General features: G+C 33.6%; 3 protein-coding genes across 3 annotated transcripts in view; all 3 read left to right on the top strand.

The window, feature by feature from the left end:
* Nucleotides 1–3866, top strand: part of LOC105622940 — a 7314-nt gene extending 3448 nt beyond the window's left edge. The window contains exons 5-10 of the mRNA XM_012204347.1: nt 620–909; nt 1393–1640; nt 1709–2060; nt 2686–2868; nt 2962–3231; nt 3555–3866. Of these exons, the coding sequence (XP_012059737.1) occupies nt 620–909; nt 1393–1640; nt 1709–2060; nt 2686–2868; nt 2962–3231; nt 3555–3866 (1655 nt within the window). The remainder of the gene's footprint in view (nt 1–619; nt 910–1392; nt 1641–1708; nt 2061–2685; nt 2869–2961; nt 3232–3554) is intronic.
* A 2542-nt stretch (nt 3867–6408) lies between these two features.
* Nucleotides 6409–8257, top strand: LOC105622939 (pyruvate dehydrogenase E1 component subunit alpha, somatic form, mitochondrial-like). Its single transcript, XM_012204346.1, has 6 exons — nt 6409–6516; nt 6596–6766; nt 6868–7086; nt 7184–7432; nt 7621–7866; nt 8108–8257. The coding sequence occupies exons 1-6, from the start codon at nt 6409–6411 to the stop codon at nt 8255–8257; spliced, it is 1143 nt and encodes a 380-aa protein (XP_012059736.1).
* Nucleotides 8258–11593: 3336 nt separating this feature from the next.
* Nucleotides 11594–13231, top strand: part of LOC105622908 — a 3073-nt gene continuing 1435 nt past the window's right edge. Inside the window, exons 1-2 of the mRNA XM_012204316.1 lie at nt 11594–11639; nt 11743–13169. Of these exons, the coding sequence (XP_012059706.1) occupies nt 11594–11639; nt 11743–13169 (1473 nt within the window). The remainder of the gene's footprint in view (nt 11640–11742; nt 13170–13231) is intronic.

Here is a 13231-nt window from a genome sequence, read left to right as displayed (position 1 = left end):
TTACGTACGTAACTAACTAAAAACTTAAAGTAATAACTAACGTACTACGTTACGTAATACTAGTCTCGTACGTCGTTCGTTCTCTAGTAGTATATTATTATATATATATATATATATATATATATATATATATATATACGTGGGTCATTTGATAAGTTTGGTAAATTTCCATGAAATGACGCTACAATTCATTTGATGACGCGACATCTCGAAAGATCCACTCTTCGAACCTCTTCAGGCCAAATTTCAGTCAGAAAGGATGCATAGTTCACGTTTGATAGGCATTTGAAATAGGTTGTCTCAAAGTCTGCAAAATATTCATTGACGGCGACAATGACTTCCTCATTTGACGAGAATTTCTTCCCACCGAGCCAAGTTTTTAAGTTTGGGAACAGAAAGAAGTCACACGGGGCCAAATCCGAAGAATAGGGTGAATGAGGAATCAATTCATAGCCCAATTCGTAGTTTTGTCATTGCAACGGTCGACTTATGGGACGGCGCGTTGTCTTGATTGTAGCGCCACTTCATGGAAATTTACCAAACTTATCAAACAACCCACATATATATTTAAATATTATATATTGTATATTATATATTGTATATTCATGTATATCTATAGACGAGTTGCTCCCGACGCACCTGCGTATCGCGGAAGGAATAAGTTGGACCGATGAAGGTGCGATTGCTTCCGGATGGATCAATACTATGAGAGTGTTGAGTAAAAACGAATTCATAAAGGATATGTCAAAGCTAAAATTTCAACTCTATAATGATACTGAAACAGGGGAGTTCGATGAGAACAAGTATGTCTTTGATCCAATTTGCCCAAAGATGATTAATTTGCATGATAAGGCACGAGAGAAACTCGCTGTGTCCGATTTGGTTCGCGACTATCAATTCATCTTTTTGGTAAATATAATACCTAAATATAATTCTTATTTACTGAAATAACTACGTGAAAAAGACAGTTACACATCAGGTATTATGATTGTTACGATGGAAAAATTTCGCTGAAATTATTCCACGTTTTGGAATACTTTAGCAAAATTTCAGCATTTCAGAAAAATTTCAGTTTGATTTCAGCGATTTTTAGCCGAAAAATTCATTTTTAATAAAATTTTAGCAAAAATTTCAACAAAATTTCAGAAAAATTTCAGAATAATTTCAGTTCAATTTCAAGGATTTCTTAGTATTAGCTGAAAAATTCACTGAAATTCAGTGAAATTTTAGAAAATTTTCAACAATTTCGCTGAAATGTTCCAAAACGTGGAATAATTTCAGCGAAATTTTTTTAAGGGAAAAGAAGAATTTATACATATAAAAGTATAAGAGTGAATATCTATAAACAAAGATGGAAAATTGAAAAATTAATAATAAAAGACATTTATTTAGGAAAGATCATTGTGTCTCGGAGCAGCTACGTTAGCGCAGGCGATACGTGTTGCTCGTCTTTGTGGTCCCGTAGTTCTCACGCATTCGATCGCTCCTCGTCATACGGGTTACTTGGCCGGACTCTTGACCGACATCGAGGATGCCGGGAGACTATTAGCTTTCGGTGTTGGAGATCGTCGTTGCGAGTACGAAGCGTATCTCACGAATTTAGGCGTCACTTTGCAACAATGCTCAATGTTTTCAGAAAAGTAAGATATAATGGCTCTTTTGAATTTGTCACAATTACTTAAAAAACATTACGATTCTTTATCTTTAGATACATTTCATCACCATCATCCGTAGAATTGGAAAGAGCGACTGTTGTTCTGGCGACTCCCCCGTGTAGCTATACCGGCGTCCGAGACATTGTTGATTTTGCCGTTGCTCGCGGTGGTGATATTAATTTATTAGAATCGTTAACCAGTGATACAGCGGATGGGATCAAACAGCCCCGCGCTCTTCTGGCCGAACAATTCTCCACGCTCAAATATGCACTAACTAGACCAAATATACAGTTTCTAATATACGAGGTGCATACGATTTTGCCATCCGAAACTACGGAAATGATTCATCAAGTTGTCGAATATGCCAATCAATTAGCCATGGAAAAATACATTCGTGAGCATCTTGTAAGTGGACTTTTTATAGGATATACTTATATCTAAATCGATTGCACATGCAATTATTAATTGCATTTGCATTGAATTATTTATTGTAAACAAGAAAACGTCGTTAATTATTTATGATTATAAAACAAAAAGAAATAATTTCAGGCTCTCAGTAATATTTAAAATGAAATTAGTAATAAAGAAAAGCCACTACAGTTATTGTCAGCGTATACAATTTTAATGTTTAATTTATATCTAATCAATACATAATTCTTCTTATATGTTACATCAAATATTCAACGTTTAAGGTACCCTTAAACATCAAATGTTTCAACTTATTTTAAATTATCCTCAAGGATAAAACAATTTTAATAAAGATGACACACTGATCCTCTATTAGTAGATGACATATATGAGTTTTAAATTTCAAAGCTATTAAAAATGTCCATCTTAACCGCGTTATAATTTATTATGATTATATAATATTACAATTATATATATAATATTACAATTATATATATATATGCGTCATTATATTGAAGTTGGCAATGATTTGTCCCAAAAGTATTTTTAAATATGTTACATATTTTTTCACATACGTATTCACTTAATTTCTAAAAATAGTATATATTTTGTTGCCTTACAGCCAAAAAGAAAGACACTATCCAAAGACGGAAAGATTCCAAAGTCGATTAAAACTGATGTACATAAGCAGGAACAATCGCGAGAACATTGGGAGGATCAATCGCAAACGCAACATGAACAAATGTTTTTGTGCAAGCGAGAGGACGAGGAAGATGAAAAGTTGTTGGATATGACTGATATTGTTGTAAGATCATTCATAAGTATAATATACGCGCGTCAAATTGTCATTTAATAATTATCGATCAATACTTAATTATAAAATTAAATATATTATTAGATCCCCGATAGCGATTTGTTCGAAGTGGGAACTATCGATGAAATTTATGGCGAAACGAACGAACATATATTGGATCCGGGCTGTTTCATCGCTGTAATAAAACGAAAGGAAATGATGCAGTTTGATTCGCTTTTCATGATCAAAGTGGCAGAATCAAAAGGACTATTTGGTGATCCTGATAAACAACGAAATTCGAAGCAAAAAGCTGAAATTCCATCGACGACACGTCAAACGTTACAAATCAGTCGCAGAGGTTTCAAGCGTATCAAAGTATGTACTAACTCAAGTATATACTAACAATAGGTACTTATTAGATACCAGCTTGTCTATCTAATATAAAAAGACAATGACGCATATATTGATGCATATATATGAGATAAAGACATAATTATTTAATTCGGTTGCGATCAGTTGATTTATATCAATTGAATTAAGATATATAACTAAAAGCAAAATCAGTCATATTAAAGAACATATTACAAAAGTTGCAAAGTTGCTTTTCTGTTAAATGCAGTTATTAATTACATCATCGGGATACGTTGACTCATTTCAAGTAACTACGATCTTTATAATTTATATTTTCGAATGCATAGGTTGAAATAAATCGCGTAGCAGCGCCTACTCATGCTTGGATGCTGCGAGCTACAAATAAACGTCAACCATGTCCTCGTCACAACCGACACATCGTTCGAGATGAAAAGTCATTATTGATGCAAATACGTGAAACACGAAAACGAGATGCACGTCGATGGTGGCGAGATGCAATCGCCTTTCTGGTTGATTCGAAAAGTCATCAAGATATTATGAAAGATTCCCAGTTTTATGCGATGCGTTCGGATCCATTTACACAAAAACCGCTATACCCTTTTCACGCGAAGAAAATGCCATTAAAATGCTATCATTGACCTTGACAGAGAAACTTGGCATTTGATTTCATCTAGAATTTAATGTAATAATTAATGTAATAATTAATTAATATAATAATGTCGTATAATTGTGCTAATGCTCTTACAATTATTGATATTGGAATGTTGATAAATATAATCAGTCCGTAATGTTGAGAGAAAATATCGTAGGCTTTTAACTTTTGTATATGCACATACACATACACACACACACACACGCGCGCGCGCGCGCGCACACATACATGCACAGAGATTTATGAATAAAATCCGCATATTTTTATCCTAGAGGAAGAAAATAGATTGCAATTCTATACTTTTTAATCATGCGTAGATAACTGAGACATTTATTATTGATTCGATAAGCACTAGCTAGCACATTTTCGTTGTGTATATATCTTTACTCTTTTTTAGGATAATTTCAATGTCATCCTTAATTTCATTAGAATTTCTTCAGGGAATGGAAGTTTACTTTTTAAAAGAGTAAATAAGTTATAGTTACTCGTTACCGAGTAGAAAAAGTAACTCATTAGGTACAATTAGGCCTTACCATTACTTGAGAAAGTAACTTTTCGTTACTTTTCCGTTATTTTTTAAAAATCGCCAACCATAATTGCAGCGAACAGGTCTAGGGTTTTTCTATTAGTTTCAAGTGTTATGAGGGATTTGTGTCCAATCGTGTGCAAAATAATGATAAAAAAGTAACTGTAAAATTCATTACCAAAAAATGTAACTTCGTTACCGTTAGACCAGTTACCAAAGAAAAAAGTATTTATATAAAGTAAAGTTACCAAAAAAGTAACTTATAACTATAATTTCGTTACAAATAATGATCAGTTACTTCTGTTCTCTGTTTCTAATTGGTATGGAAGAAATTTTTGACGACGTACTCTCTAAATTTCTTGGAGTGAAATCTCACTTTTTTGGAGTGAAAAGTCATTTCAAATATTTATTTCAAATATTTATGAAAATACCGTCAATCAAAGTGGAGCGAAATTTCACTTTTTAAAAGAATGAAATTGTTCACTCTTCATTTAGATTTATTCTTCAACTCTAAAAAGAGTGACTTTTCTCGGAGAGAGAATGTTTTGTAACTTATGTAATCATAAAGTCGCAGGCATTTTTTGACTAAATCTTGAAATCTCTAAATACTTTATCTGTACAGGAGTACAAACATATTGAAGATTGAAGACATGAATTTCAATTTATTACATTTTATTAACGTTTTCAATAGAAATTAATTTCTTTCATTATCCTAAAGTACCTGTACAAAAAACCTTAACCTTTGTTCGTAACCTTTTGATTTCTATTTTATGTATGTACAAAGATATAAACAAGCTTATCTCTATTAGATTCATTCTCAAGTTTGTCAAACATTTGATGTTGTTCATACACTCAAAACAATTAAACACAGTTAATAATTGGCAATTATAAACGGCATTTGTACGAGAACAAGAACTGAGAAGGCGTTCTTTGGCGTGATTTGGCGAGATTTTTGTACTTTAAGTTGTAATAAAGTTTAGAGCATTAAAAATTTTTTACATAAAAATGAAAACTTTTTACTTTTTGTCTTAGTGAAAGAATTTATTCAATTAAAGTGAATATTTCCTTCACGTAGAGTGAACTGATCAGTGACTCCAGGATTAGAATGAAAATTTCATTCGAAAAAATTTAGAGAACAATTTTGTGGAAATTACGAGATTTTTTTCGAGAACTAAATATAGTAAACATTGATCTCACTCCATAATCAAATACATGTTCGATGTCAATATCAAATATAAATCTAAATCGAACTTTTATTTATAATATATATGTGACTTTTTTACTTTTGTAAAAATCAACATTTGATTTATTTCTCAATATAGTCTCCTTTTAAAAAATCACTGATTTATCAAACTGTCCATAATTATAATACTGCTGTATAACAAATGCATATAGTTCTTACGATTGGCTCCAAACTTATCTTTTGAATTTGTTTATGATAAAGTTATTAAAATGGTTAATTGTTTATAAAAAGTAGATGCGATTGTGCTTCGACGCAAGCGTTTTATACACAGAAAACACGCGTCCCGAATATATGCCTCCACACATGATGACACATATCTGTATGCATGCATACATGAATGTGTTCAAACATTGACGTATTTATAATACGATTGTCATTTTGCGATTAATCAAATCGCATTGAGAATGTGAGAATACAAACAATAATTATAAATCAATAATATTGGTGATTTAATTGGATCAATTAGCTTGGAAAAACACGCAAGTTTTTTCAAATATATAAAATTATTCAAAATAAATAATTTTATTTATGTTACAAATAGTAATAGATGTAGTAAGGTGTCATATTGTAAAGCAGGAAGAAAAGTACGTGTATGGTGTACGTAATTAAATGACATGTGTGCTGTAGAAAATTGAATGATAATGCGTTAATGATAAATGTCGATTTGAGGAGACTTGACGTCGAAGCAACTTTTAAGAGTGGAAAACATAAATTAAAATTATCTTATAAACATCAAGAGTTGGATATTAGCCGATAAGTATGTATTCAATATGGGCAAAGTTAGGATTATCACTTGAACGTGGCATTAAGATGCGATACAATTTATTATTACATCGCAACGTTACCAAAGAAGTTGTCATAGAATCGGTATCTGCAATATTTTTATCAGATTTTTCTTTTTCTTTTTTCTCTCTTCTCTGCCTTTCTAATTGAAATCTTTTTTCAGAAATATGATTTGTATCGGCTTGATAAAGGACCTGAGAAATCTACATTAAATAAAAAAGATGCTACATATGCACTGAAGACAATGAATTATATACGTCGGATGGAAAGCAGAGCTGCAGAGCTGTATAGACAGCGGTTCATTCATGGTTTCTTACATTTATACAATGGTCAGGTAGATGAGAAAAATCTAGATGATGCGATGTGAACCAATAATTGTGCAACATACATATTATGAATGAAAAATGAAAACAATATTTGTAATACATATTCTAGGAAGCTGTAGCTGTAGGTCTAAAAATGGCTCTAGCTGAACAAGATACTCTTATTTCGGCATACAGATGCCATGGTTTCATTGTTGTGTTCGATGTCCCAAGTCACACGGTTTTTGCGGAACTTATGGGTCGTAAGACAGGTACGTCCAAGGGTAAGGGTGGCTCGATGCATATGTATGCTCCGCGGTTTTATGGTGGCGAAGGTATCGTCGGCGGACAGGTAAATGCTTTCACTTTTATTATACTTTCGGCTTTTATTATTCAATTTAAATCTCATCAAGTATCTATTAATTACTTTATTATCTTATTACAATTAGGTACCTATCGGCACTGGTATAGCTTTGGCCCACAAATACAATGGTACAGGTGGCGTATCCTATACGTTGTATGGTGACGGTGCAGCTTCGCAGGGTCAACTTTTTGAAGCTTGGAACATGGCGAAGCTCTGGAATCTACCAATAGTCTATATTTGCGAAAATAATAAATATAGTATGGGTACGGCCGTGCATCGACATTCCGCCAATACTCGGCTTTATACGCGCGGAGACCTCATACCAGGAATGAAAGTAAATGCACATACATTACTAATTCGCATGCTTTGTCTAACATTACTCTATAGTTTTGTTCTATTATTTATATAAAAAAAAACCAAAAATGCTCTTACTAGATAAGATAATGTCATGTTCATTACATCATCCAATATCCACGCTACAATATATACCTACACCCGAAATGTACATTCCATCGCGCATAGGTTGATGGGATGAAAGTCATAGATGTACGAGAAGCCGCACGCTTTAGCAAAGATTATGCACTCAGAAACGGCCCGATTGTGTTGGAGATGGTAACTTATCGTTATTTTGGACATAGTATGAGTGATCCTGGTTTTTCGTATCGCACTAGAAAAGAGATTAAAACTGTGCAAACCGAGCAAGATCCAATCATGTTATTTACCAAACTCCTCATAGAGAAAGGCCTTATGACCGAAAAAGAAATCGAAGTATACATTTGAAAACAAAACTAAAAATATTCTCAAACTTTACTGTATAATATACATATGTATATAAATATATAAATATATACATATATATATATATATATATTTTTTTAATTCTTTTATATATATATATTTTTAATTCTTTTTTAAAATGAATAAAGTTATGCTTTAAATTTTAATTTACGATGACAACTGACGCAAAATGATAACTGTGTTTTAATTTAATTATTTATTATGTGTTCAGGACATACGAACATCAGTTTACAAAGAAATCGAGGAGCACATAGAACGAGCTAAAACCGATCAGTGGCCAGAAATATCGGAAATCTCGGCCGACCTTTATGTCAAACCATTAGAAAAAATTCGGGGTAAAGTTCCTTGGGAATTATTTTGAAAGGTGACATAAAGGATTATTAATTATTCTGTGATTTCTTATACTTTCGTAAGATTTAAATTACTCATGTTTGACATGTTCACATGACTATGTATGTACTTTTGCTAAAAATATTTCACGCATACAGAGGCGAAACACGTATCTTTTAATGACTTTTAAAATTGTGGAGCAGCAATCTGAAACTTTTTAAAAGCTGTCAATAAAAGCGATTCTTCTTTTTTTTTTGAGCTCGACTAATTACAACCAAAAGTAACATTAACATATTAAAGAAATCCTAATTAGACGAATAATTTCACTAATTAGATGAATAATTTCACGTAATAGAATTCTTAAAAATTTAATCAAAGTATATGATTGATCGATTTGAAATATAATTAAGTGTATTAATAGATATTCATTCAAGCAATTATTACAAGAATGATTTAACTGCATAATAATAATAAATCTGCATGGAGATCAAATCAATCATAGAGAAAAGTACATTGAACTAATTATTTACGTAATTCAATGCAATGGAGCGATATAGTCATAAGCATATTTACAAAATTAACTGAATCATTATTGATAATAAATGAACATGAATGTAACTTAAAAATAATAGGACTTAAAAATAATAGGAATAAATTATTAACGATATTTCACTTTGATTTAGAGCGAGAAAATGTTTTATGGAGCTATCAACAGATGGCGCGTATACTCGTAAGAGATATTCGACGTCTACTTATAAAGCGAGGATGATCAAATGGTCTTTTTATACACTTCTTGCCACATCATGGCGACAAACATTCTTTTCAAAGCAACTACTAATCAATCGATCTACTTATATATGATAGAAAGTTTTAATGATTAATTAAATCATGTTACAAAGAGTAACGGAATCGAATAAATTTAATGAATTGTCATATTAGATAAATTATTAAGTCTACTTTACTCAAAGACAAAGTAGAGATTATCTCAAAATTGTTATTATCAACGATTTTTGAATTGTTGTTACTTTGTAGAATAGTCCAGTCAAATGTTAAAATCAATCTATTCTACTGCAGATTTATTTCATCGTGCTCATAAAATTATTTTAATTGACGATACAATTATGTTTGTTTACTATCAATAATAGTTTAGTCAACTATATAAATATTTTATAGAAATAAATTCAATATTTTTATTTAATACAAGGAAAATATTAAAAGGAGATTAAAATGTTTCTTGACACAACCCAACAGTTAGTTCGTCATATTTAACTCTGAGATTGAATTTGTTTACTTCAATTCGGGTTGAATTTCCTGATCTTTTTTTATAGTGTAGTTGATATTCATGACGATATTCATGTAGCAGTCTATATTCTCGTTTCAGAAACGATTCATATGAAACAAATAGTTTAGGTTTGGATACGTTTAATATTATAATTATCATATTTGCATTTGTTATTGACTTTTCATGCCGAGTAAACGTGCGGTGCAGGTTACATTACGTAGGAGAATCCTCTCGATTTCATGTGTTACAAATAAATATTCAATATACATATTCAATATACATATAATAAACCTACACGAATTAGCCTTGATTCCGACTGTTTTTCGATTGATCTGATATTGATGTCACGAAAGCAATTGCAATCGATCTTCCATATAGAGATTTGAAGAATTTTTCAGTAAAGTCAATGTCCTCTTTACGAGATCGCGCTAGATAGAGAGCAGATTAAAAGAATGAGTCTTGTCATTTCTTTCGTCGACGAAGAAAAAATGATCAATTAAAACTGATGATCGTTTTAAATGACGAGAGAGTGAGAATTAGAGAGTAGAACAGAGAACGGCAGAACGACGAAATGGATAATGGTAACGGTAGCTAGACTCGATGAATGAGTCAGATCGAGAAAGAGGCGTAGGGGAAGCGCGACGGAGCTAACATGGTAAAACCAACGCGCGAAGATGTACGAGACAGACGAGACTGGATACGAACGTCTCTGCGGGAGTCGTCTTATGTCCCTCGCACGTGTCACGTCGCGCTAATTGAATTCTAACGAGACGACAATCACTTGACGTTACATGGATGATATCGAGTCCGAGGATCATTCGAGAATCAATGCATCTCTATTTATCAACGTTCCTTTCATTTTAACCGCGCAGCTGATACGCAGTTCAAACGAATCTCTTCGTCCTGCGTGACCCTCTCGAGTCTCAGGAAAAGCTCTGCTTGAACCTGGTAAGTATCCTCTTCTTTCTTTTTTGTAAATTTCCTTCTTTCGGTACATCTCTCCATAATTATATTCTACGTACTTTGCCACCCGTAGGAAAGTTCAGTTCCAGTAGTTCTTACTTATAATTTGTGCTACGCCCCTAAGTTTGATTTAATTAGAGCTCAAAATTAATTCAAGTTTAAATAAAAGCTACAGCGAATGAATCGAAAGGGCGATACTTGAGAATTTGCAGAATAAAGAATACGTGAGGAGGACGAACGGTCGAGCGTTTAAAGTTAATAAAACTCAACGGGCAACGAGGCAAACACGGCTGCGTCATCGAATAAAACGTTCAAGGAATTCTTCGCCTGGATAGACAACGATAGCTCGGATCGAAGTAATTTAGACGACGTGACGTCGTGTTTTGCGCCGGATATTTAGTATGATAGAAAGACGATCTGTTTTACATGTCATATTAATGACTCATTTTTTTCAATTTCTAGTGCAAAATATCATATATTATATATGAGTTGTACATTTTACGTTGTATTCTTGAATTAATACACATTGTGTTAATTACGTTATATATTGTACACATAAAATAGTTTAGCAACTATTTTTATAACAGTAGATAAATATTATGTTATGTAGAATAATAGATACGAGATAGGAAATATCTCACTTATATGGTTTATACTATTGAAAATTAAATGCTTGATAAAGCCTTATCTGCAATGGTTGTATCTCGCGCGGTACATCCTGTAGGAACTAAAATATAAAAATGTCGCTAATATAAGTGAGTTCTATAATATATTAAAACATGCTTCCCTGTATTGATATAAAAAACTGCGACCTGCCGGAGAAAAGGAAGGTAAACAAATAGTTGTCTTTCTAACTCTTTTTTACAAAAAAAAAATCAGTATTAGCCAATCAGCGAGTCCCTAACAAAGAAATATTATAATTTTTACCAGAGTGTAATTGTTGGAGACTGAGTGGAACACCTCTACTCTTCTAATGGTGCGCTCCAGTACATTATAGACTTCACTAGTTAATATAGTAAGCTTTACTATTGTTATAAATCCTTTTGATGGAAAATTTCAGGCTTCTCAGGCAATTATTTCTTAAAAGCAAGCACGTGAGTGCACCGACACAGATACAACAATATGGAAATCGACATGAATATTAACGATATATTGCAAGTACTGCGAGGTATGTATAAACAGAACAACAAATATGGGAAATTTTTTATGTTCTTCGCAAATGAATGTAAACTATTGCGGGATGTATACATAGGTGTATACTCTGTTGACAGAAATGATAACGTTTCTGGAATGTCTTGGCGACGCGCAGCTTCCGCTTACGCTCGAGAGTTTGAGGGAGAAGCTGTTGGTACGGTCGAAAAATATTTTAAGCGCCACGATGGCTCGAGCGTCATCCCCGGAACCTTACTTGGATATGAAGTCCGGGCCGAAAAGCTTATTGTTGACCAAGAGTGAAGCCGATTCAGAAGAATACGTTGGAATGGAAGAATCTCAAAAGCGTACCCAGATCCATCCTCGCACGCATACTCATCAGGATTATTACGAAACCTTCGAAAATGATGGCTCTCTCCAGACCGCAAGCGCGTCATCGATCACGAATGTGAAATATTTCGAGCAAAGCGACGATCGGGACGAGGGGGGCCAGATGCTGATCGGAATTTACAAAAATGTTTCGGCGATGCAAATTAAAAGCAAGTGTTACAAATGCGGCCCGCTCTATAGGAAAGAAGGAAAGAAATTGTTTCTATCAGAAAGTCGTGCTTGCTGGATCGCATTGGTTGGATCGCATCTGCTCATCTATCGAAGCGAACGGCATAATCGACCGTATGCGATCTATTCGATTCGGGGATATAAGGCCCGTCCGGCGCCAAATATGATTCCCCGTGACCGACAAAAGAGCGAATCAGCCTTCGAGATATATAGTCCTGGAAACCAAACGTTACAGTTTATTGCGAGAACGCCTGAGGAGATGGATCAATGGATAGCAAAAATCTGTGAAATAGAATGTTGCAATGAGAGCGAAAAGAACAAAGCAATGGAAGCTCACGAAAAGAAAAAGCAGGCTACTATCGTCGAATCCTCGCTAACAGATCACAGCTGTAGCGCGACTGAGGCAACGCGACATCAAGATGCTGAAAAATTAGTTGTTGTCGATAATTTAACGGTCAAAGCCGAATTGCCGAGTAACAGAAACAAAGTTGAGCGAAAAGAGAACACAGACGAAAAGGCGCCTTCGCTACCTGCCCGAATATCTCGAAGGCTTCCCTCTTTACCTCCCGATAACGAGATTACAGTGTCCTCTTATAAAGCAACCGTCGATGGTGATGACGACGATGATGATGACATTTATCACAGAATCGAAGATCTAAGAAATGAAATGCGTTATCAAAATATGATATTACCAAAAGAAAAGCAGGTTAGTGTTAGTGACGAAAAGCAGGAGGAAGCTATCGCATATGATGACATTGGTGCGCGCAAAAAAAACGAGAGAAATGAGAAGCTGAAGGAAAGTAAATCCTGTCCTGTGTCCTGTGATGCAATATCGTCTCAAGAAACGTACGACGATATCGTTACACTTTTGCGAATAGACGCTACTAGGATCGAGTCGAAACGAAACTTGGATAATGATTCATCTATCGATGTATCTATCACTGATGGGGCGATCGAAAAAAAAGAAGAATTTTACGACGATGTGGAAGTAAGCCTAGTATTAATGATTGCAATTAACGCTTTGCAAAGCAATGCTTCTCTCTCTCTCTC

The sequence above is a fragment of the Atta cephalotes genome (genome assembly GCF_000143395.1).
Source record: "Atta cephalotes unplaced genomic scaffold scaffold00050, whole genome shotgun sequence".
NCBI classification, from domain to species: Eukaryota; Metazoa; Arthropoda; class Insecta; order Hymenoptera; family Formicidae; genus Atta; species Atta cephalotes.
Note: the sequence above shows the minus strand (reverse complement) of the source record. Positions and strands in the feature narration are given on the sequence as shown.

Coding starts and splice junctions, on each gene's coding strand:
- LOC105622939 (XM_012204346.1), top strand. CDS start 6,409: ATGTATTCAATATGGGCAAAGTTAGGATTATCACTTGAACGTGGCATT. Junction 6,767..6,867: donor TACATTTATACAATGGTCAG/GTAGATGAGAAA, acceptor TACATATTCTAG/GAAGCTGTAGCTGTAGGTCT. Junction 7,087..7,183: donor AAGGTATCGTCGGCGGACAG/GTAAATGCTTTC, acceptor TATTACAATTAG/GTACCTATCGGCACTGGTAT.